At 42.1% G+C, this 22,137-nt stretch overlaps 1 protein-coding gene across 2 annotated transcripts; it reads right to left on the bottom strand.

Moving 5' to 3' along the window:
• Positions 1 to 134: 134 nt before the first annotated feature.
• Positions 135 to 21,867, bottom strand: mthfd1l (methylenetetrahydrofolate dehydrogenase (NADP+ dependent) 1 like). 2 transcript variants are annotated; one of them, XM_058056451.2, is made up of 28 exons: positions 21,494 to 21,867; positions 20,265 to 20,349; positions 20,091 to 20,141; positions 19,962 to 20,015; positions 19,477 to 19,601; positions 19,281 to 19,381; positions 19,068 to 19,204; positions 18,227 to 18,338; positions 17,947 to 17,990; positions 17,778 to 17,875; positions 17,530 to 17,703; positions 17,324 to 17,460; positions 16,998 to 17,044; positions 16,751 to 16,858; positions 16,603 to 16,677; positions 16,274 to 16,376; positions 15,539 to 15,615; positions 14,772 to 14,912; positions 14,038 to 14,106; positions 11,606 to 11,717; positions 8,649 to 8,788; positions 7,437 to 7,478; positions 6,207 to 6,310; positions 5,933 to 6,110; positions 5,414 to 5,521; positions 5,195 to 5,347; positions 1,027 to 1,136; positions 135 to 278 (listed from the first exon to the last, which is right to left on the bottom strand). In XM_058056451.2, exons 1-27 carry the CDS (start codon positions 21,727 to 21,729, stop codon positions 1,047 to 1,049), a joined length of 2,901 nt encoding a protein of 966 aa, XP_057912434.2. In that variant the 5' UTR covers positions 21,730 to 21,867; the 3' UTR covers positions 135 to 278; positions 1,027 to 1,046. The 2 variants fall into 2 exon arrangements, with proteins under 2 accessions (XP_057912434.2, XP_078655348.1); XM_078799222.1 differs by lacking the exons at positions 17,778 to 17,875; positions 17,947 to 17,990; positions 18,227 to 18,338; ... (5 more) ...; positions 20,265 to 20,349; positions 21,494 to 21,867 and having other exon boundaries at positions 17,324 to 17,354; positions 17,435 to 17,460; positions 17,530 to 17,550.
• Positions 21,868 to 22,137: the final 270 nt, after the last annotated feature.

Here is a 22,137-nt window from a genome sequence, read left to right as displayed (position 1 = left end):
TTAGTTGTGCCCAAGCTTGCAACATGTACAAACGCAGAACGACTTAAAATACCTGAGTAACTGCTTACACAAATATTAAAAGAAAACATTAAAAAAGGTTTGCAAAGGAGAGGTCAAAGACGACCTATATGCAACAAGGTTATCTTTGGCAGGTTACACTAATATGTGCAAATACAGCAAAATGTGAATGTGAGCTGCTGGGAACCATTAATAAGAGAGCAGTTCCCATCAGTGATGCAGTGATGAGTCTTCACAGTGGAGCATCCTGAGAACGCCGGCTGGGGAACAGAAGCAGAATGACGCATTTAAAAACAAGCGTGTGTCATTTTTGTATCCCATTGTGTGTGATTAAAGTAATAGGAAGTGGTGTACTATAGAGCCAAGAAGGATGGAAGTGGATCAATAATGTTGGCCAGGAGGCAACAACATTGAGCTGATGGGCATTGGCAAGGACAACAGTTGTCACTCACAGCATTCCTGCTCATTCCAATAAGTCAAATCAATATGTATATAATCACCATTTCCACCAGAATTTTGCAGCCTTTAAAATGCTCCCTAAATATCAAGACTAATCTTGATATATCAAGATTAAAATGAATGTTAAGAGTTAACTTTGTGCTGGTGGTGGTGGTGGTGGTGGTGTGTGTGTGTGGGGGGGGGGGGGGGGGGGCTGCGAAAGCCAAACACATCACTTGAAACTAGCAAACAAGTAAGGAAAATGCGGATCAGTAAATATTATCCAGGAGACCGGGGGCAGCAAGAGTGCTGCAGTAAAGCGGAGACTGTGGGATATTTAAGAACCTCCCCCGCCGCCCCATCCATGCTGTGGGGCACTTGGGAGGGGCGACTCCCCTGGGTACTAGAAAAAGTACCACTGGTTTGGCCAATGGGAAAGCGGCAACAGCGAGTAGAGCCATACAAAGCATAATAACCAGTGGAAAAAGGCAACCATGTTGTGTAGGAATTGCACTGTCAAATCTTGGTGGAATCGTATCTTTAGAACCATAAAAAAGGGAATAAAGGGACCTGTAAACATCTCTTTATGCTTAAAAGAGGCCTGTGATCTCCTCCGTGACCGGGTCGAGGTCAATGTCGTAGAAACAGGGTCGAGTCGGCAGCCCGGGCATGGTGCTCATCTGAATGAAACAAAGCCACAAACAATGCATGCATGGATCAAACTGAGAAGTACAGTTTATCTGTGTAACGAAAGAGACGCTTCTGTACAAGTGTAATGAAAATTCAGGCTCCAATAAGAAGTGCAATTTAGATAATAGCAGTAGCTTTATATTAACACTGACCCCACAACACAGCCATCAGCGTCTAAGATGCTCTATCAAAACAAGATTGCAGGTTCCAAATGACTATAATTTAGGTCATTTAACTCCAAACAGATTGAAGAAGAGCGGCAGTGTGGTGACAACCTTCACTTTAGCCGTGATGAAAGGATAGGACTGGTGCTTCGGACGGAAAAGGGTATGAAATAAAAGCTGAAAAAATATGGTCACTAATGCAAAAAGAAAATGTAGTCAGAAGAGGATGGCTGATTTTAACACAACGTGCTCAGTGCAATAATTGAATAACTTCTCAAGTTAGTACGTGAACTAAAAATCTAAATCAAGTTAAGACTTGGCATGCTACTTGGCATCTGATGATAAAACCGAATATATTGTATTTGGTGAGTAATCTTTTAAGTCGAAATCTACTGTTAGAAATCTTGGGGTTATCTTTGATAGCAGCTTCAAATTCGACAAGCAAATTGACAGCGTGGTCAGGGCCAGTTTTTATCAGTTACGGGTTAAACCATTCTTAAATCGTGCAGACCTGGAAAAAAACATTCATGCTTTTATTAGTTCAAGAATTGACTGCTGATTTTGACTCATGATTTTAGACACAGCTTTGCCATTTTTATTGCATTGTATTGTTATTGGATTGGATTTAAATTGTTTTAATGTTGATTTAAATGGAAAGCACTTTGGTCACCTTGTGTGTTGTAAACGGCTCTACAAATAAAAGTTGATTGATTGATCGAGTTGATCTGCAATGCTATTTTAGTGTAACACAAGCATAATCCTTCCCATCTACATGAAATGGGAGGAAACCAAAACATCAAAACTAGTCGATTTGACCCCGAGAGTTTGTCCTTTTTCACTTTGAGACGACTCTGCAAATGAGACGCAAAGGTCTGTCTCGTAACCCCCCCCAATCATCCATCTGTCTGAGAGAAAATGATCTAGCTCTCGTCCACCACATTCTTTGCGTGCCTGACCCAGGGCCAGCTTTATGAGCCCATTAGTGGAGATGAGGCAGAAGGAAGTGACCAGCCAATTTCCTGCGTGAAGAAAAGGCGGCCTTGCAAGTAAACAAAAACAGGGAGGATGTACTTGCAGCTCGATGCCAACAAATTGCTGATGACTGGTCCTGAGGTCATCGTGACTCCTCCACCAAACATGACTCAACGTGTGAGTAGGCTTGCAGGAATTCAATACTGCTGAATTATGTCAGTGCCTAATGAACTGCGGGGGGTGGGAGCAATAGCGCTGAAAACTACTTTAATCCCTTGGGCCTCCTTTGACATCATAACGTTAGATAAAGTGATGATGATATCTGCAGAAAGTTCTTTCTCGCAAAATGAGTCACAGGCTTTCTTGTTATTTATTTCAAACTTAAAGGGTTTCAAAAGGAGTGGGGTAGACAAATAATTTACCACTTCCACATGGAATGGGAGGAGAACCTTTTTCACTATGTCCCTTGCCCTGTCTTGGAATATTTTTTGACTAATAATAGGCCAGAGGCAACCATGGAACAGTGATCATTTACTAATTATTATTATTTGTTTAGAAAAAAAACTCAGAGAGTGAGTGAGTGATGTTGGAATTGGATTGTTGGAAGTAGCTTCTGTACCACGACAACTAAAACATGTGAAGTAATGTAGGAAATTAATCTCGATAGAACCATTACATACTAATTTTTAATATTGAGACGCAACAAGACAGTCACTGTAGACCAAACCTGAGAAGTTAGGCAGTCCACTTGACCAAATAAGACCCAGCATTATGCTCAAACACAGCGTGTCTTTGTCTGGGAATACCCCCGGGGATTTCTGACTGCTGTTAATTGTGGAGAAGGGTCTCGGCCAACAAACAGCAGTAGCTTACTGCAGAAATGGGGGACTACGGGACCTAATGTTAAAACAGACCATTTATAAAAATGATGGATTTAGACAAAGTGTGACACCACACAGGTTTTCATCGAGAAGTTGCATTTCAGCTTTAAAGAGTTCCACTGTGATTGATAGGATAAGGGGAAAGCAAGGGAGCACTGGGAACTTGATAAACTTTGAACTGTTTTAAACAACACAGACCACAGACATGAGGCGGTCTAGACAGATGCAGATGTCGTCTACACAGGTCATAGATGGGTTTTTGTTTGAACTAAAAGACAGGATAACTTGTACTTGCTGGACTTTCTGCCATGAAAATGATATAAAAGTTGGACCTAATACACTGGATACTTTACGGGTTCGGTAAATCTGTTTGGGTTGATGGTGCAGTGGAGGCAACTCCAACGGGATATGAACTCTTCAGAGTCCTATTGTTCTGTTTTTGACCCCTCCCTCACATTTCAGACAAATGACATCAGTCCCTTTCCTGATTCTCAACCCTGCAAAGACCCTTTACCCCCTTTTCCCAGCACCAAGTCTCCCCCTTGGTGGACTGAATGGTTGGGTTCCCACCACGCCAAAACTCAAAACAGCCTGCGGCCATGTTGGAGGTAGCACGGGTATCACAGCAGCTGGGATTCATTACTTACTTATTTTCCAGCAAATTGTTTAGTGAAAAACATCTTTTGGATTTGCGTTTTTTTCATTCATTCACTGATGACAAGTGTAGTATAAAAAAATCAATCTACTGTATGGACCAAGACATTAACTTAATTAAAAAGAACAACTAATAGACGCTGTTTATGTTCTGGAGTCACACTTCAAGGGTCATCAATGTACTGGTGGCTCCATGGGCCACAGCAGATCAAAGGCAGAGTTTGGAGACCGAGCAGACGCCACATTGCGACACTCCCACAACTTTCCCAGCATGCCCTGTGTTTGACACCTCTTTCTCGGGCCAATCAAAGCTAAGACCCTCGGGGGAATCGTGGTGAAACAGCGGGAGGTGAAATGTTTTGGGAACCTGCGCCCTTCCTGCATAGCTCATCACCAGCTGAGAGGCTCCAGGTCTAAGCAGCTTAATAATATGCCTGGCCACTGACAATTTTGAAAGAAAAGGAAACTTGGGAGCTTATCCTGCAAAAACAGGAAGAGTTGTTAAGGCCAAAAGTCATGTTAATTAAGTTTGTGTAATGTCATGCACCACAAAGCTTGTTCAATTGAGGTAACAATTGCGGTTCAAGTGACGGAAATGATGGATTTTTCTCACAACGGGGCAAATATTACTGGTATACATCATTAAAAAGTGTGTAGGAGAATAGTATTAGGTATTAGTATTTTGTTATTACAGGTTGCTCACTAAGATAACAGGAAAAAGAAGAGTATAATTCACTCCTGTTAAGAAAAGTTTTCAAATACTTAGTCCGATGTATTTTTTTTAATTAACTGAAAACATTTGTGGTCCTACCACCTTACCTTACTTGTATGTGAAGTACATGCACCCTATCTTTTATCATTATACGTTTTTATACTTACTGTAACAAAAGGATATATCATCCTCCATCTTGGCAGTTTAATTCACTCATTCATTCATTCCAGCATATCTTCATACATTTGACTAGCTGCTCTCCACCTGGTGCTGTTGCTGTCAAAATAACCCAGCTGGCTTTTCCTATCTATGGAAGGACATCAGTGACAAACACGTTCCACCACAAGGAGGATACTGTGGCGCCTCTGCGCATGACATTTCTCAATTTTTTTGTCTGATTAGCAATAATAATGATTCCAAAATTACATTTTAGACATTACACTGTCCGCAGTAAGTAATGGTGTATTACACACAGACGGTAGGCTTAGCTTGTGTACTAAGCCAAGAGGAGATGCTCCTGGAAGCCTCATCTTGTGTGCAAATTTAGCAACTTTTGCCCAAGAACATGTTTAAATCGACTTTTAAACAAAGTTTATGTTATTATTATTTGTCTTTCATCGTGACAAAGTGCATCTGATACTAGGCCATATTTAGCGATCACTTACCGTTCCCACGAGTGGATAAATGAAGCCAGCGCCGATGCTGGCACGAACATCTCTGATTGGCAAAATGAATCCGGTGGGTGCACCCTTCTTTTCTGGCATGTGGGACAAGGACAGGTGAGTCTTGGCCATGCAGATCGGTAAGGAAGCAAAGCCCTTTTGAAGAGACAGGACCGTCAAACATACTTATATCATTAGCTTCTGCAGACATCGCAACTTCACCTGTTGATTGTAGTAATTGATTTTGGCCATGGCCTCAGGAGACAGCTCAATGTCCTTGGCGCCATACACCTTTTGGGCTATAGTTCTAATCTTCTCCACTATTGGCATCTATGGGACACAACAATTGAAGACATGAAATCAATATAATAATGTATTGACTCTGTCGCAAGAAGGTTGCTATATAAAATACAAACTACTTTGTGATTATCACTTTGTGATACTTAGATTATTGGGCTTTATTGGATTAGTTTTATATGAATATTGTCCTCCTGTTATTGGCGCTTTGGTGAGCACAATGCATACTGTAAATGGGTATAAACAGCATCAAAACGGGATAAGTTAATTGAAGTCACAACTTCCCAGCCTTGCTAACTCAATCCAGCTGATGTTGTCTGACATCTGCATTCTCCAACTTAGCCAACTCCTTCAAAAAAAAATAAATCTCGAACTCATCCTAACCAAACATATCCGCAAATGCCAGGAGTTATTTTTTAAAAACACCAAACACCAAAATCTCACCTCGATGTTGTAGAGGAACTGGAAGTCACTTGGTCTGCTGGCGGCAGCTTTCACGGCCTGAGCCAGTTCCAGAGAACCTCGCCCGCCCTGAGCCCAGTGGTGGCACGGCACAGCATCTGACGCCCCACACTCTTTGGCGAGCTGACAGACAAGGTCGATCTCTGGCTTGGTGTCTGTCCTAATAAGGTCATGTTAGCAGTGCTGTGTGGTAATGAGAACAACCTATACTCCACCTACCGAAGCAGTGAAGTACTACTTCCAAAACAGATCTTACTTGAAGACATTGAGAGCCACAACAACCGGTACTCCAAAGAGATGCGCTATCTCGATCTGTTTTCGCAGATTGCTGAGGCAACCACCTCTAACAAGAGAGAGATTCTGCAAAAATACGAAACAAAAGTGTCATAAGTGTGTGTGTGTGTGTTATAACACACAACATGTACAGTATATATTACAACACAGCGGGCTTCCAGAGCAAGTATTTGGACTCTTACAGAAGCTACTAAAAGCAAACATTACATTTGTGATGGGTGTTTCCTCCCACATTCCAAAAACATGCTAGGTTAATTGACAACTCCAAATTGTCCATAGGTATGAATGTGAGTGTGAATGGTTGTTTGTCTATATGTGTCCTGTGATTGGCTGGCCACCAGTCCAGTGTGTACCCCGCATCTCGCCCGAAGACAGCTGGGATAGGCTCCAGCAGCCCCTGCAACCCTCGTGAGGATAAGCGGTAGAAAATGAATGAGTTTTCAGTGTTCTAGTATCCCACCATGAGAGCATTTTTATATTTAATGTAGAATATTTTACAGCAGTGTTTTAATTTCCTTAGTTACGGCAGCCAAGCTCATTAACAACATCACACAGCTACACCCACGTTTGACCATGGTAACCCAATCTGTGTGTGTAGCCCTACAACCAGAGCCATGCGGGTCTCATAAATTCATTTCACCAGCTCTGTTTTCCTAACTACTTCTGGTTCTCATTACAAGCTCCACAATTAAGCATCACCGCCTCATTATTTGGTCAGCTGTATCAGCCTCGGAGAATCGGTGATCCCAACCAAATATGCACGTCAACACATGAACACACATATAAAAAAAAAAAAGTGGGTGCGACTAGGTTGTAGCCACATTACCGGAAAACCAAAGTTGTTTTTGACTGCTATTTACTGTCTATGTATTGCTTACAATTAAATGTCAGAGTAAAAACTGGATTGGGCATAAATTAGACAAATTAAATTGAGTTTTTTAACCATGGGATGCAGTAGCAATGTGTTTACAACTCATGCCACATTTTCTCATTCTAGCTGATGCCATGGGTTCACGCAAAAAGTCCAAACGCGCAGCCACTCCATCAAACAATGTGACATTAATGAGCAGAAGAATGTTTCATAATTGAAGTCTTGCCTCAGCTAATGAACTAAAGAGCTTAAACAGGGCTGGAAGCATCCTGACATTTATGCCTGGTTGGGATAAACAAGATGAATAAGATACAAACATACCTCATCAATGTATTCCTTTGGAAGAGGTGCGCCTGCTGATACCTGTAAACAGAAATAAGATACAAATCACACACACGGGTAATAATGCAATATCCTGGCCTTGCTCCAGTCAATCCGTTTCTGTGAAGGGTAAATTTAGAATATATTCCAAGAAGCATTGTTTGACATTCTAAGGGTTATTCTCGTTCAAATTTCTCTTTGAGGAAATGCAGAAAAAACTGTGTCCAAGAAAAACACTGGCCTTATCAGAGTTCTCTGAAATGCATAATTGAATGTACGCAACCTATACTTCATATTATGGCAACGTATGTATGAGGTATGTGGTATGTTTGTATTTACACAGGGGATGACAGCTTGGCTGATGGTGAGAAAACCAGTCATAATGCACCAGAGGAGTGAACAAGTGAAAATTTCATGACCGAATTAACCGCCAAAAATACTTTAAATGCCGTTCCAGTCAATTTATCCTGTTAGTCCAGTAGGACATCTGTTGCAAATTCAAATAATATTGCCTGTAGGACTTCCTTATGAATCACATTCACATGACAGGAGTTGACATGTGGATGGACGGCAAACACCCAGAAACAATAATGCCTCCGGCTGCTGCCAGCGCAGAGCCTCCGTAACTCAATTTTGCCATGCGTGTGTTTGTTGAATCTGTTATCACAGCTGGATCTACAGAAATGAAATCTCAGTGAGCACGTCACGTAATTACTCAACTTCTGTAGTCTCCTGGCTTTAGGGCATCCCTTTCAAATATAAACAAAACTACTATAAATACTAAAGAAAACACATCATATCCTAACACATAGCACATAGAAAGCAATTTGGACATAGTTTAGAGTAGTCCGTGTATAGCTTTACTAACCACTGAAAATGACCCAACACACAGCCATTATTGTCAGAGTGAGTAGCTTAGGCATGGAGGTCTTAGTGTCATGGTCTGGGGCTACATGAGTGCTGCTGGCACTGGGGAGCTACGGTTCATTGAGGTAAACTGGGGCTGCATGGCAGTTTTCCAACATAAGGAGCCCAAACACCTCCAAGATGATAAGTGAAGGTGAAAGTCATAACTGAAGTTAGACAATAATGGCTGTGTATGAACTTATTTTCAGACCACATTAACTTTCCTTTCATAATAATGTTATAATAAGGTTATGTTTCACGTCATAAATCTATATTTACTTACAATGGCCCACTTTTACTACTTACATTAGGGCCTCCGCCGTGCATCTTGAGAGCTCGCACAGTAGCAACAAGCACCACCACACTGGGCCTAAGTCCTGAGGCCCGACATTTGATGTTGAAAAACTTCTCCATCCCGATGTCTGCTCCAAATCCGGCTTCAGTCACTGTAAGGCAACAAAATATTAGATTCATGTTGCTCACCCTCCCTAAAAATCTTATTAGCAGCACAGGTCAGCTAGTATCAGCATTTTGATAAAAAACGTTGAGCCTGAACATGGCTTTATATATACACAAGTGCATGAGGACAGATACTGTCTGTAGGGAGGGTGTTTCACTGTGGCCTCAGAGTCAGAAGGCCTCTGATACGGATGGCCTAACAAAACGGGCCTCTTGAATGAGGGCCAAACAAAGCAAATAGTTCACCTGGCATGGTGACCTTGTTAAGATAAGGTTTACTGTTGTGTGTTGGATGGGTCTACGTGCGCGATAGTGCTGTAACAACACTTGCTTGTTTGACCTGATCTTGAACTTGCATAGACGTATGTAAACCTAAGTAATGTTAATGAGCTTTTAACACACCGTGTGAGTTTGGAACAATCTGGTATCCACAATAACACATGGAAACACATTAAACATTTTAAGTTGGACTGACCTGGAATTTCTTTCGCATATCAACATGCCAGAGAAAACACTTACTATAACTTTAAATCGCCACCAAATAACATTGTTCACCTCTCATTCCGTGTGGAAGTGGTTTTTGAAACCCTTTCTCAATTGTACAATAAATACATTGGAGAGGCTAATGAGTTATCTCGGTAGCTTGTGATGCTAACGGAGACCAGCTGCTATGTCCTAGCATTGATTACGTAGCCTGCCCGATGTATGTATAAATGTAAACAAATAACGAGGGTAAAAGTGACTCATTAAAAAGGGTCTCATTTTATGTCTACAGGTTTCTAATAATGTTAAAACCCATATTTAGCAAGTCATCCAGGTCTCCTATGCTCTAACTCTGAAAATATTCAGTTGAATCCTGCTTTGTGGAAATTCACTTATTGTGGTTGGGTCTACAAACAATTAACTATGATAAACGGGGGATTACTGTATTCCATAACAGCTTTGATTTGACTGTTACAGCACTAGCTCAAAACTGAATTTATTGTTTGCAATTTGACAAATCGATTTCTACACATGGCCAAATTTGCCTCTCTTTAGGAAACAGAGGGTTCTATTTAATCTGTTATCACCCAAACAGCTGGAATGTGGATGTCAATCTACAGAGCAACTCCATTTTAGGTCAAGATGACTTGAAAACAATAATACAGAGCACGGTGATGAAGCAGGGCCATGAATTTGAGCACACACACCCTCGGCCCCCTCCGCAGACATCCCTCAGTGGGTTCATAAGGAGTTCATTTGTGAATGAGGAGCAAGATGTTACAATAAAATGATAAACGTAGCGTAGTTATGTTGTCAATTTGTCCATACGTGTCCACTAAAAATGTGGTACACGGTCAAACTGGTTTTCTCAAAAGTAGCAAATAAATGTCAAGTACAAAGCATGATTACCTACGATAATATATTTACAGTGAATCCCCACATCTTCTTGATTCAGCATTTGAAAACCCACACATTAAGAGATGTTTTTATTGGTGGAAAATCTGCTCCTCTCCATATTTCGGACGTTATTTGGGGGTCAACAGGCATCACAGCTGCCACATAGGGGCTTGGAGGTTGAGTTCCTGGCATACTTGAGGCTTGTGTAACAATCACACAGATGGGTAGGGATCTATACGGTGTGACAGGTCATAGAGCTTTAAATTTGTATTTTTTCCCCCAAATGAAACTTCATTCTTTAGCATTTGTCTGTTCATCATTACATTGTAGAAAATAAATGTAATTAAATATATTAATGACAATTTCAACAAAAAAATTATTCATTTTCATCATAATTTTCTACATTTTATCATTAAAAGTTGATAATTACATTCATTATTCTCTTGGGCGTATTATGTCAGTCTGGCTATGTTTTTAATCAAATGGCCTCCTCAGACAGGGAAGGGTGGGAATGAGATGGACAAACAAGATGGAAAACAAGTGTGGAAAGTGAAAAAAAAAAATCATCTGTGTGACAGAGTATTGTGAAACGCAACTCTCCACCCACACCGTCGATACACACCTGCCAACTTCACAACAGCTGACAGCGACTGCTCATGCTAAACATGCCAAGTGTTGTTTACCTGTTACTGTCAAGGAAACTTGTCCTTGGACGCAAAAACAGAAAGTATCCATTAAAAAAAAGGCTACATATCGGTGGTGTCGGCCTGCCAACACACACAAACATTCCAAACATGTTTCTGCAGCCAAAGAAAATGTAGACAAAGAGGGACGAGGGCGAGATAGACAGATAAAAATGGAAATACTCATGTATGTCTTGACGTTGAAGGGATTAGTGTGGCTTACTCTAGAATTCCACAGGCTCTTAAGATTATCATTTGACTTCCTTCCTCTCTCCTGTCTGATTTTTACGCAATCTTTCCACTGGTTTCCTAGAAAGCCGCACTGGAGAAGGATGCCAGAAGCAAATGGGAGCCAGTGCAGCCAAAATGAATCTGGGCCAAAGGTTGCAATTGTAAAAAGGAAGCAAGACCACAGCTGGAGTCTATTTCAAAAGGTCTTCTATTATGCAAAGTTGACATGAGAAAAATTGATGAGCTCCACTTATTTGATCCACTTTTGAGAAAAGAAATGTGCAAAGGCTTCGCTACACTTCATTTAAAAAAATAAAAAGGCTTGGAACTCTGCCAATTACATTGTTGTACTGCAGTACATCTTTTGGACAAGTGCAGAGTTACAGTGTTTATTCTTGGAAACACACACACTGACTAAAAGTACTTTTATACTGTTTAAACATAGTATAACACGGGACCTGCTATCATTATTCAGTGTGATGTGCATGCAAAGGCCGTAGGCTCGCTTACCCACAAAGCCATCCCGTCCAACCAACTTCAAAGCCAGCTTGTCTGCAAGGACCGAGGAGTTGCCATGGGCGATGTTGGCGAAGGGCCCGGCGTGGACAAACACTGGCGAACCCTGCAACAGTGGAGAGTGGCACACAAGACACACAGACGTTTAGGGGAGATCGTAACCCGCGGCAACTCACCCTGCTGGGTTTAAATTGGAAAGGACTTTTCTTTCATTTAGTTCAACAATCAGGATAAATGTTTACGTTTCGGCTGGCAGCGGGTTTGCCTGACTAGCTAGCCCGTTTGTCCCGATCATTAGCAGAACTCCCTAAAATGCAACATGTGACAATGGGTGGGAAAACATTGTGAGGTCAAAATAGGCTTAAAAGACGGCTCTTTGTAGGGTAAGGAACCATATTTGGTTACTTAAACTTGAGCAAACATGAACGACAGATGCCTCAACAATAATCAGTTTACTGCACACGAGGGACTTGAAAACAGCTAGAAACTCTTGTCATTGTTGTACTGCGTGTGATGAGGAAAAAGGAAGGATGGGAAGGCAACACCATTTTCAAAGCTTTTGTTTGCATCCCGGACTCCCCTCACCACTGTTTACATAACACTCTCGCGTCGCTGCTTCTTAACAAGCAGCTGACAAATGCTAACACTTTTCCTGATTGTTTCGACATGTGATGTGCCACTTTATTACCATCCCTATCCTCCCAATAAGGCGAATGGAAATACACAACATCACGCAGGTCATTGAAGAATTCCACTTCACTCTTTCCACATCCGCATGTAAATGACAAGTGATGAAAGTGGCCGTGAAAGATAAGTACATGTGTGTCATCTATTCAACAGATGGACATGAGGATTTCATACAAAACAGGAAGTTGGAGGTCATGTCACCGTTTCCTCTTCCTGTGCACCTCCAGTCTATCTCCGCAACAGCGCTAACACGAGTAGAAGATCTGGAGGCCAACACAGGGTGGGGTCTGCTGAGAACAACACAAGTTCTCTGAAATGGCACGTGGGCAGGATGTTTGCATCCGGCCCCATCTCACAGATGCATAAATACACACGCAATGTGTATGGCAAGTGGACACGCCCTTGGTAACAGCTTTAGTTGAAGCACTTATAGTTCTAATGATTTTCCAGCACCCGAACTTCCGTTCCGACACCGTCTGATTGTGAGGGCAATTCTTACACACAGGTTCCTTTAAGGTCAGCGCACACATGAAGCAGCTTCTTTTTTTTTTTCTTTTTTTTTTGAAGCAGCTTCTTTGTTGATGTCGATGTGTGCTTAAACGGGGAGGGACATGCTGAAAGTTCCTCCCTCAACTTTCCAGCAGAAAGTCAAAGGCAAAATTGGCTGCCGTTTTCATACCTGTTTTAGCATTATGGAGAAAACAAACAACTTTCAGTGCTTCACTATGAAGCTAAAATACACGATAACCTTTACAGGTGAACTTAATTTCACCTTCTATAAACTTTTCAATGCACGTGTCAAACTGTTAAATGTTTCAGTACTTTTTATACAATTTGCTGTTGTGTAATAACAAGCTAAAGAGCAATTTCACCCAAAAGCTGAACATCCCTAAGTTTCTGTGTGTAGTTAATAGGGATATCCCAAGGAAATATTGATATCGGGCCAATATCAGCTAAATATCAAATGTCTGATATTGGCACTCTGACACAATCAGTCGGTGGAACTCCATCCCAACATCCGCAACTGGAAAAGGTACTACAGTGCCTTTTCTGTGGGGTGTCCTATCTGAAAAAACATGAAAATACTCTGAATACACACGTAAACTTCCACTAGTGTGTGTATGTATTCAAAGAAATCACAAGCACACACACACACAAGCCACAAAAGGACGCAGGCGGTCTGGGCTGGATGGAAAATTCACACGGAGCATGGAGCCCCACTGGTCACGATACGGGCTCCCTGACCAGAATCGCAGGAAAACCACACAGGAAACCGCTCGCACAACAGGACCGCAATGCTTCCTCCGAGAAAACAAGAAAAAGTTATCACATCCCTGCTATCTGCACGCTCTGCTCAGCCTGTACTGGCGAAGAGGAGTCTGGGACATTCCGTGTTTATTTTCAGAGGGTCCACTGCAAACACTGTGTACACTTACAGTGTAATTGAACAAAGTTGTTTCTTTAGGATGTCTGTTACAGTCTCAACAGGGTGACCCAAGTTGTAACCGTCTCCACCACACTGCTTAAACAGCTCTTCAAATTGAGAGCCGGGAGAGGAAAAGGTCAATATATCATCTTTTAAGAGCTCTCTGCGGACCACTCTCTGTCATTTGTCTGACAGGGGAGGCCCGGGGGTGGGGAGGCCTTTAAATTTCCCCGTGGACCGCTGCCCTATTTACTCTACTGAGATATTCATCAGAGCAAGAACTGTTGGTGCGTGGTTTAAGTGAACGACTCACCTCAAGGGTTTGCATCAGCGTGGGCTTGATGGCATCCTTCATTAGCACGGCCAGTGCTCCACTCACGCCCTGAGGAAGAAGGGTGAGGGTGGTGCTTAGAAATAAGGATAGACAATTAAATAGTAACAGCTCACAGTGAGTACAAGCCCCTTATTTCAGCCCTCGCTGGAAAAAGTTTGGATACCGCTGCTCTACAGTATACCCAAGTTAATTTCTTGTGATGACATGCTGTTGTAAAAATGGTTACTGACTCATTCCTCAATATTATATGACCAAACAGTCACGCTCCATATTTCCTCCACAAGTCCTGGTTGTGGTATTGTTTGGCTCTTCTCCGTCAAGAAAGACTAATGTAACTTTATATGGGAGTCTCGTCCACCCCTGAAACAACACATGCCACAGTCAAGTATGGGAAACCAGAGCCAGTTGACCTCGACGGCTGGACCTGCTGAGAGGTACTTAAATGAGGTGTTTTCTTTCAAAAAAGGAATGCACCAAGTTGTTTGGGCTGGTTCAACTGCAAATCTCCTCATGCTGGTTGAAAAATGGCACAGGTTTATCAACCAAAAAAAGGGGCACTATTCAACATCATAAACACACCGCGATGAAATCTGCATTTTCCTGCAAGGAATGTGGAGACATAGCCATGATAAAGCGACTGGAGGAATGGGATGGGGGGGGGGGTGTGAGTGCAAATTCTCACACTCCGGGTATGCAAAAGATCAAACACCCACCAGGTCCTCTGCAGTGACGGGCTGTCCGGAGCGGCTGGTCCCCACCACCATGCGCGCCAGTCTTGCTTTCATGTCCTCCAGGCTGTCTGCCAGAGCCAAAATGGCCATGATCTCGCTGGCCACCGCAATGTCGAACCCGGTCTGGAGGGCACGAAAACAATGCAAACCACAAAATGGCTCCATTAAATCAGAAATGACACATTTTAAGCTGCGCTTTTCAGTGTTATTAAATGTTATGTTAATGTTATTAAAAGAACAAACAGTTTGGACAGACATGGTCTTTAGAACAAATGAAGTGTATAACCTTAAGCTGACTGTGAAGAATGCATGTGATAACTAAATAACTGTGGGAGTTGGACTAGCAGTGAGCACGAGTGACGACTACCCGCTGGGAAGCGTATAGAAAACCAATGTCCACATTGAATAACCACTTTTAACCACATCAATCCACCAACGGACATAACGTTTCTGTTCCCAGTCCCTGTTGGAATACCCTCAGGGGCTATAGTGTATCCAGTGGAGGATGAACCAACTGATGGCGGTAAATGTAAGCATATGTTGAAAAAGTTTAGAGGCTATGCTAGGTGAGTGTGTGTTTTTAAATATTTGCTTTCTTATCTTCACTCGCTTGCTTCCTGTTGGAGGTGTAATGTTAAAAGATTGTCGCCAATTTCATTGTATACCTGCTGTGCAATGACAATAAAAGTTGGTATTGTGTTTTGGGTAATGAATGGACATCTGGTTATCATGCAATACAACACACAAACCTCTCTGATTTGTCCTTTTTCAGTGCTGGCCTGTCCTATGGTGATCTTCCTCAAAAACCGGTCATTTGTATCAACCACTGAAAAAGAGAGACATGCAGATAATGGTTTGGGAATATCATGAAGCATATGGACATTAGTACATACAAGTAAATACGTAATTAGGAGTTCATACCTCAGGATTCTTTGACATTATTGCACAGCAGATAATTGTTTGAATTTTACTTGTTTCACTTTTGCATTTACTGGTAGGATTACACAACTCATGCACAGTTTGCAGGCCATTAACATGCACCAGATGCAAACACTGACACACCCCAAAAACTGTCAAGGAGGAGAGAGTGTTATCTCTTATTGCGTCAAATGTTTACACACTGAGAGCGGTTAGGCTAAACATGGGGGGAGTAGCACTATAGTACAGCATATTTAAAATATATATATATATATATATATATACACACATAAGGCATGCAATCACAACATCAGGAAGTCTGTTTTGAGTCCCTCAGGTTTTGTTTTATAGACTGTCTTCTGGAACCGCTAGACTAAAGAACATGCATCTACCACTGTCAACACATGAAGGATGTGCCAATGGTGGACCTGCAGCTTCCAAGCACAACGATATTGAAAATATAACATTAAAGTAGCAATTATTACGTATGTCAACAAAAATATGACTTCAAAGGACCAATGGATATTTTAGGCTGCTAATTGCTATTGTTTTGATTTTATTTTTACCTCTCTGCCAGGTGATCTTGGAGGGATCAAGGTCAAGACGGACAAAAGAGCTGACTTCCTGTGGCGTGATGGAGGCGGGGTCGGTTTTATTGATGCCAAGACGCTGTAAACAGTAGGCGGAAGGTGTAAAAAAATAAAATTGCTGTAGAATATGTATTTTTTGTGAATATACAAATACTACAGCTATACATAGGATGCATACATAAAATTGCCAATACACTGTGGTCATTTTCTGTGTTAGAAGCCTCACTATGCATTAAGTACTGTTTAGATTATTTTTGTGAAGCTAAATGAGGCCCTCTAGTGGAAAGGTGGGTGTTGCAACTTACACGCAGCCTGGCAATCTGGATGGGTGAAAATCTTCTGACTCCATTGATGGAAGGGACCAGCCTGCTGAACAGAGCCTTGGATGGGACAGGCAGCATAAAGCAGTTAAATAAATTGACTCATTTTAACACTCAAAGTGAAAGCATCTACCTTGTCTGATTGGGTGGCCTCGTGGAGCATCCTGGCATCAATGGCCGCCGCCACCAGGTTGTTGGCCGCGGTGATGGCATGAATGTCACCGGTCAGATGAAGGTTGAACTGAGGGGGTTAAGACACAGAGGAGCTTTCTTTGAAAACGAGCGGCATCCCTTGTGCCGGCACACCCCTCCCCGTCAAATCTTTTAGGCATTTTGGTTCAAAGCAATGTTTTTTTTTTTTCCTTTTTTTTGTGTCTTACCTCCTCCATTGGGATGACCTGGGCATATCCCCCTCCTGCAGCTCCCCCTAGACACAACAAAGCGTAGCACAGTCAGAGGCAGACAACGGGACACACACAAAGGAGCGGTGCTGAGCGCTGGACCTTGAATGAACTTCCCCCGCCCCGACGGAAAAAAAAAAGACATTAGGCTTTGAAATGTTAGCTTCACACTGACAAGAGACACAAAACTTGTGATAACATTCCCAACTGCCTGTTGATGGCTGTGTCCGTGTGTGTGTGTGTGTAGCCATGTGCATTTTTTGAGTCTGCTGCAAAAATGTTCAGACAAGTCATAAACAACTGACCTTTAACCCCAAAGGTAGGTCCCTGAGAGGGCTGTCGGAGACAGGCGAAAGAGTTGAGCTTCAGGTGAGCAGACAGGGCCTGGACTAAGCCGATGGTCACCGTGCTCTTACCTTCGCCAAGTGGGGTGGGCGTTATACTAGAAAAAGAACATATAGTGCATTGGACCTTAATATTCATTATTAGTAGAATAATGAGCTCAACTCACCCAGCCACCAGTACATATTTCCCATCAGGCTGTGCTTGGAGGCGGTCTAAGAGGGAGAGGCGGACTTTTGCTTTGCTCCTTCCATATGCTTCAAGTTCTTCCGGCAGCAAGCCAATCTCTTCTGCAAGCTGCTCCACTGGCTTGGGTGTCTGGGCTCTGGAGATCTCTATGTCACTGGGGAACAAAAGTACACACAAATTAATGCAACAGTTTTGAACGGGTTTGAAGTGACTGTTCTTGCCATGTACCTTGGTACCGGCATCAGGGGCTGCAGTTTGAGGCTACGCAGTCGCCATTGTCGGTACTGTTGCTCCTGGAGCCGCCGACTGCTGCTGTGCACCACATTCTTGTAGACAAATGGCACATAAATGGTCAAAAAAGGTTCTGATAAATATAACAAAACAAAAAATCACCCACCTGTATTCTGTATGCTGCGGTGAGATACGCCAGCCCAGACGCATCTAACATTAAAGAAAATGATGAATATTTCAGTTATTGTGTTCTGGTCAGTTACATTAAACCTAAAAGAACCTCATCAGCAGTGTATCATTAAGTAACACATAAAGTGCAATTGCTACATCATCAAAAGCCAGCAAACTAAACTACTGAGAAGTAGACTGTGAAAAGAAGCGCAGTGAGTCAATCTGTGTAGTCATGCGACACAGTCATTGACCACAATGTGCGTTTCTACAAGTACCTGTGTCAAGGGTGGGCTCCAATCGGATGACAGAGGTCCCTGGCCTGATCCAAGTGGGTGGCACGTCTATATCTCCTGCCCCTACCAGCACCACAGCATCAGCTTCCATGACCTAGAAATTCATATAATGGTTAAAAAGGACTGATTGACCCAATTACAGTGGATCCCTGTGCTGTGGATATAGTCTCATCAATATATCTTAATGGTGGATGAACAATTACTGACACCTAGTGGCCAATATACAATACTACATTCACACTTCTTAAAGCTTCTTCTGCCTTGTTCATTAAGTTATTTTTAAGCTTCAAAATACTGCATTTAGGCCAAAAGAAAGTACATTATGATCAAACATTCATGAAAACAATAATCATAGGCAGTATTCAACCACGAAACAGCCATCATTATTTCATTGACTGTTGAAAACCTGCAACAAAGTGAGGGCGCAATGTTCCAATTGCAATATAGTGAAGAATTGTTTTTTTTTTTCCCCTCGCAAAAAGTCAGTGATCAATTTTCAACATGTGATAATACAGACAAAATATACAGCATAAATGTACCACTGTTTCAAAGCCCACAATTTGACATGTTTATGTATGTTTTTTCGCGAAGCTTTGTGATTTCACACTTTGTTCTGTAGTGCTTCAACGCAGTGAGACACAAAAGTGAAACTTGCATATAAAAGTCTGGCCTCAAAACTTGCAACAAGGTGATCACCACTTAATATATGATCATAAATCGTCGTTGGAATCACAACAGGCAAGCAGTGTTGATTATGTATATGAGACTTGGAGAAACATCTTGTCCAACAGCGAGCAGCGAGTAAAAAAAAATACCAACGGACCTGTCTCTGTAGATTCTTGACATGTGGATGAGTTTTAAAAGCGACTATTCCACTTCTTTCCATCAGGCACTGCAGGGCCACCCCAAGGGGTCCTTCAGCTCCCATCATTAATACTGTTCTTTCCTCTATGGGAGCATCTGTAAGAAAATGTTTGAAACCATCACATTTGAGCACATGACATGTAAATAAATCACACATGCAGGATGAACTCACCATGTTTCTGCAACAGATCCACAACAGCCCTGGCTATAGGCAACGTGAAGCCTTTGCTCAGGTCCCCTTGTATCAAACGACCCATATTCAAATAGGTTATCCTATGACATAAGAAAGAGAGAAGCACAATTGATTGAATTACTCTTAGAAACAAGAAATGGAATCGGCTAGAAGGACCATCAGATCAGCTTTTTACCCGTCTATGTCCTTCTCGGGCTTGAGAGTGTTGCGTAATCGACTGGTAAGGTTAGCCGGGGGAAGGTGGAGGTAGACTCCGTGCACCCTGGGGTCCTCGTTCAGCTTCAATAACTCCTCGACAATCTGTTTACAAGGACACAAAGTCACAAGTAAACACATGAGACACAACATACAGCAACTACTGAGGAAATAACACCACATGCAGGGATAGTGATGCAATTCATCATTTATTTGCATTGATTCTTGGGCAAAACATTATTCTCTTTAAAAACATTTTCACTGCATGATCATTTTTAATCCTGTTAACATGACATAAGGGCAACAGGAAGTATATATTAGTCTCATGTGAGTGGCTATTGAGTCACAGCAGAGATACTACTAATTGAATTATGCACTTCAAATGTCAAAGATCACATGGTGCGTACAAAAAAAATAAAATGGGACAGGAGGCGTTTGCTCGGCTATTTGTACATTTTTACTTACCTCATCTTCACTGCAATCCTTCGCCAGACAAATCTGAGTGACGTTTAAGCCAACCTGTCAGTGATATAGGAAGAGGTTGTCAGCTTGACGCTTTGCACAACATCTATTCACACCAAGAGATGGAGTTACCTTTGCTGCTATTTTTTTATTCATCTCCAATAGGCCGTCGTCTTCGCCCGCCTTTGAAAGAGAATAAGCACAGTGAGCAGCAATAGTAACAACAATCGGTGAATGGATTATTGAGACATTTGATCTAATCCTGCGTTCTGATGTATAAAGTACACTGTACACTCCATACTGTACCTGTATAATGGCAAGGAGAGGCTGGACCCCTTGGTTAGTTCTCTGCAGGGCCACTATTGCCTCTTTGGTGCTCTGAATCACATCCCTGTGACAGCAAAACAACATGTAAATCATGTTATTTCAAATTCCAGCTACAAATGTTCCTGAATACCCATACAAGGGCTAGCATGTTAGGTAAATCTATGGCATCCTGACCAATATTTTCCATATATCACAGTGGTTCTGAACTGGTTTGGTTGTGGGACCCTCCATCACCCGTCAATGGTAATTGGTGACCCAAATTGCAGGAATATTTCAACTCAAATTGCTCTTTTTTTTTTTTTTACTTTAAGGGTCTGTTTTAAACACAAGGTGAGCTGCAACACTGAGATGCTGTTTCTTCTTGGCATGCTCTTCTCCAGCAGATATCTGCAGCTGTGTGTTGCATGGCCAATTGAAGCACTCCCTCTCCCACTCGATCTGCGACCCACCAGTGGAGAACCACTGACAAGAGTGTTGTGCTGTTTTTAAGGACCTAAATCAAAAACAATACTCAAAGATCCCTGATAGGACAACTGCAGTCTTGTGTCTGGAGGAATGAATCTACTTCAAAAACGTTTGCCGTTCATATGATTTGAATTGAGGCTTCATTTGGCCCATGGGCCACCAGCTTTGCCCTAGAGACAGTGGGTAAGATACAGTCGGCCATTTTGTTACAAAAGGAGGGCAAACCTCTTTTACAAACAATGTGATACAAATGAGTGAAAGATTAATATGACGTTTTGGCACCGATTGTGGCCATTTACGTTACATTTACCATTACACAGTTAAATTGTCAGCAACACTTTTGGGGATACAGACAGTAGTTATTAAACATGAAAAAGTGCAAAATGCTTTGAAGGTAGGCCTGGTTTACAGAAACGATGTAAATAATTTAATACTTCTATACTAGTAAAAAAAGTGATGTTTATGTACCAAGCCATACATGAACAACTGTTATTTACACGACAAACTAGGAAGTCTAATGAAAGCCCATTCAGCAACGGCGTCATCTTGGTGATTAAGAGCCACATGGAAGGCAACTAGGAGGTAAAGTTACATCAGCTAACAAGCGAGGGCAAAGCCTTTAATCGGAGCCAGAGAATGTGTGGCCATGCCGCTTACATAAACCGGAAGCGTGGTACACAGAGATAATAAAACATGACTATACGTTCATCACATAAAACCTACATCGCTTATCTTCTCCTTACCTCAGAGACTGGTCGAAGTCGGTGGGTTTCTGTGACTGCTTCCCAAAGTTGTCAACCAGTTTCGCGTTGGTGCCACTGTTAGCCGAAGCGCTCACCGCTCGGACGACAAGCCGGCTATGAGCAGCACCGGTCGGGGTGCATCTCCGCGTTAACCCGCTGACCCTGCTTCCGTGTCGGGCGTGAGGCATCCGAACAGCAACGTTAGTACAAGCACTGCGAATGACGGATAACTTCATGTTTGCGGTCTTTCTTTTAAATCTAACGTTTATGACCTGTTGCGTCTGCCGGGTTTGTTGTGTTAGCTAGCGAGGAAGCCAAATTAGCCACTGGAGAAAAACGCTGGGTCCTGATGGAGGCATGGCGCCTTCACGGAGCGTATGAAATCTGGAATGTTTAGTGGTGACGACAAGCACATTATGGACATAGCACAAATGAATGCTTTCATTTAATTAGAAAAAACAATTGTTTTATGTTTTTATTCAAAGTCGAATTGCATAAACCACAAAGCAGATCAATGAAGTGAAGCGTGAGTTATTACGTGTAGAACTTAACATTAATACAGCATTTCTGAACTGTGTGTATAATATATCATCAACGTCGTGAGTATATCTCCCTTTCTATTGATTATGTAAATATTTATCAAA

Source organism: Doryrhamphus excisus, linkage group LG19 (assembly GCF_037039965.1).
Source record: "Doryrhamphus excisus strain RoL-2023G ecotype Guam linkage group LG19, RoL_Dexc_Guam_v1.1, whole genome shotgun sequence".
Classification (NCBI taxonomy): Eukaryota; Metazoa; Chordata; class Actinopteri; order Syngnathiformes; family Syngnathidae; genus Doryrhamphus; species Doryrhamphus excisus.
Note: the sequence above shows the minus strand (reverse complement) of the source record. Positions and strands in the feature narration are given on the sequence as shown.

Excerpts from the sequence above, each read along its gene's own strand:
- mthfd1l (XM_058056451.2), bottom strand. The coding sequence starts at position 21,729 with ATGAAGTTATCCGTCATTCGCAGTGCTTGTACTAACGTTGCTGTTCGG. Across the intron at positions 17,045-17,323 it reads ACCTACCTTTGGGGTTAAAG|GGGGAGCTGCAGGAGGGGGA; the intron begins GTCAGTTGTTTA and ends TGTTGTGTCTAG. Across the intron at positions 16,859-16,997 it reads AGGTCATCCCAATGGAGGAG|TTCAACCTTCATCTGACCGG; the intron begins GTAAGACACAAA and ends TAACCCCCTCAG.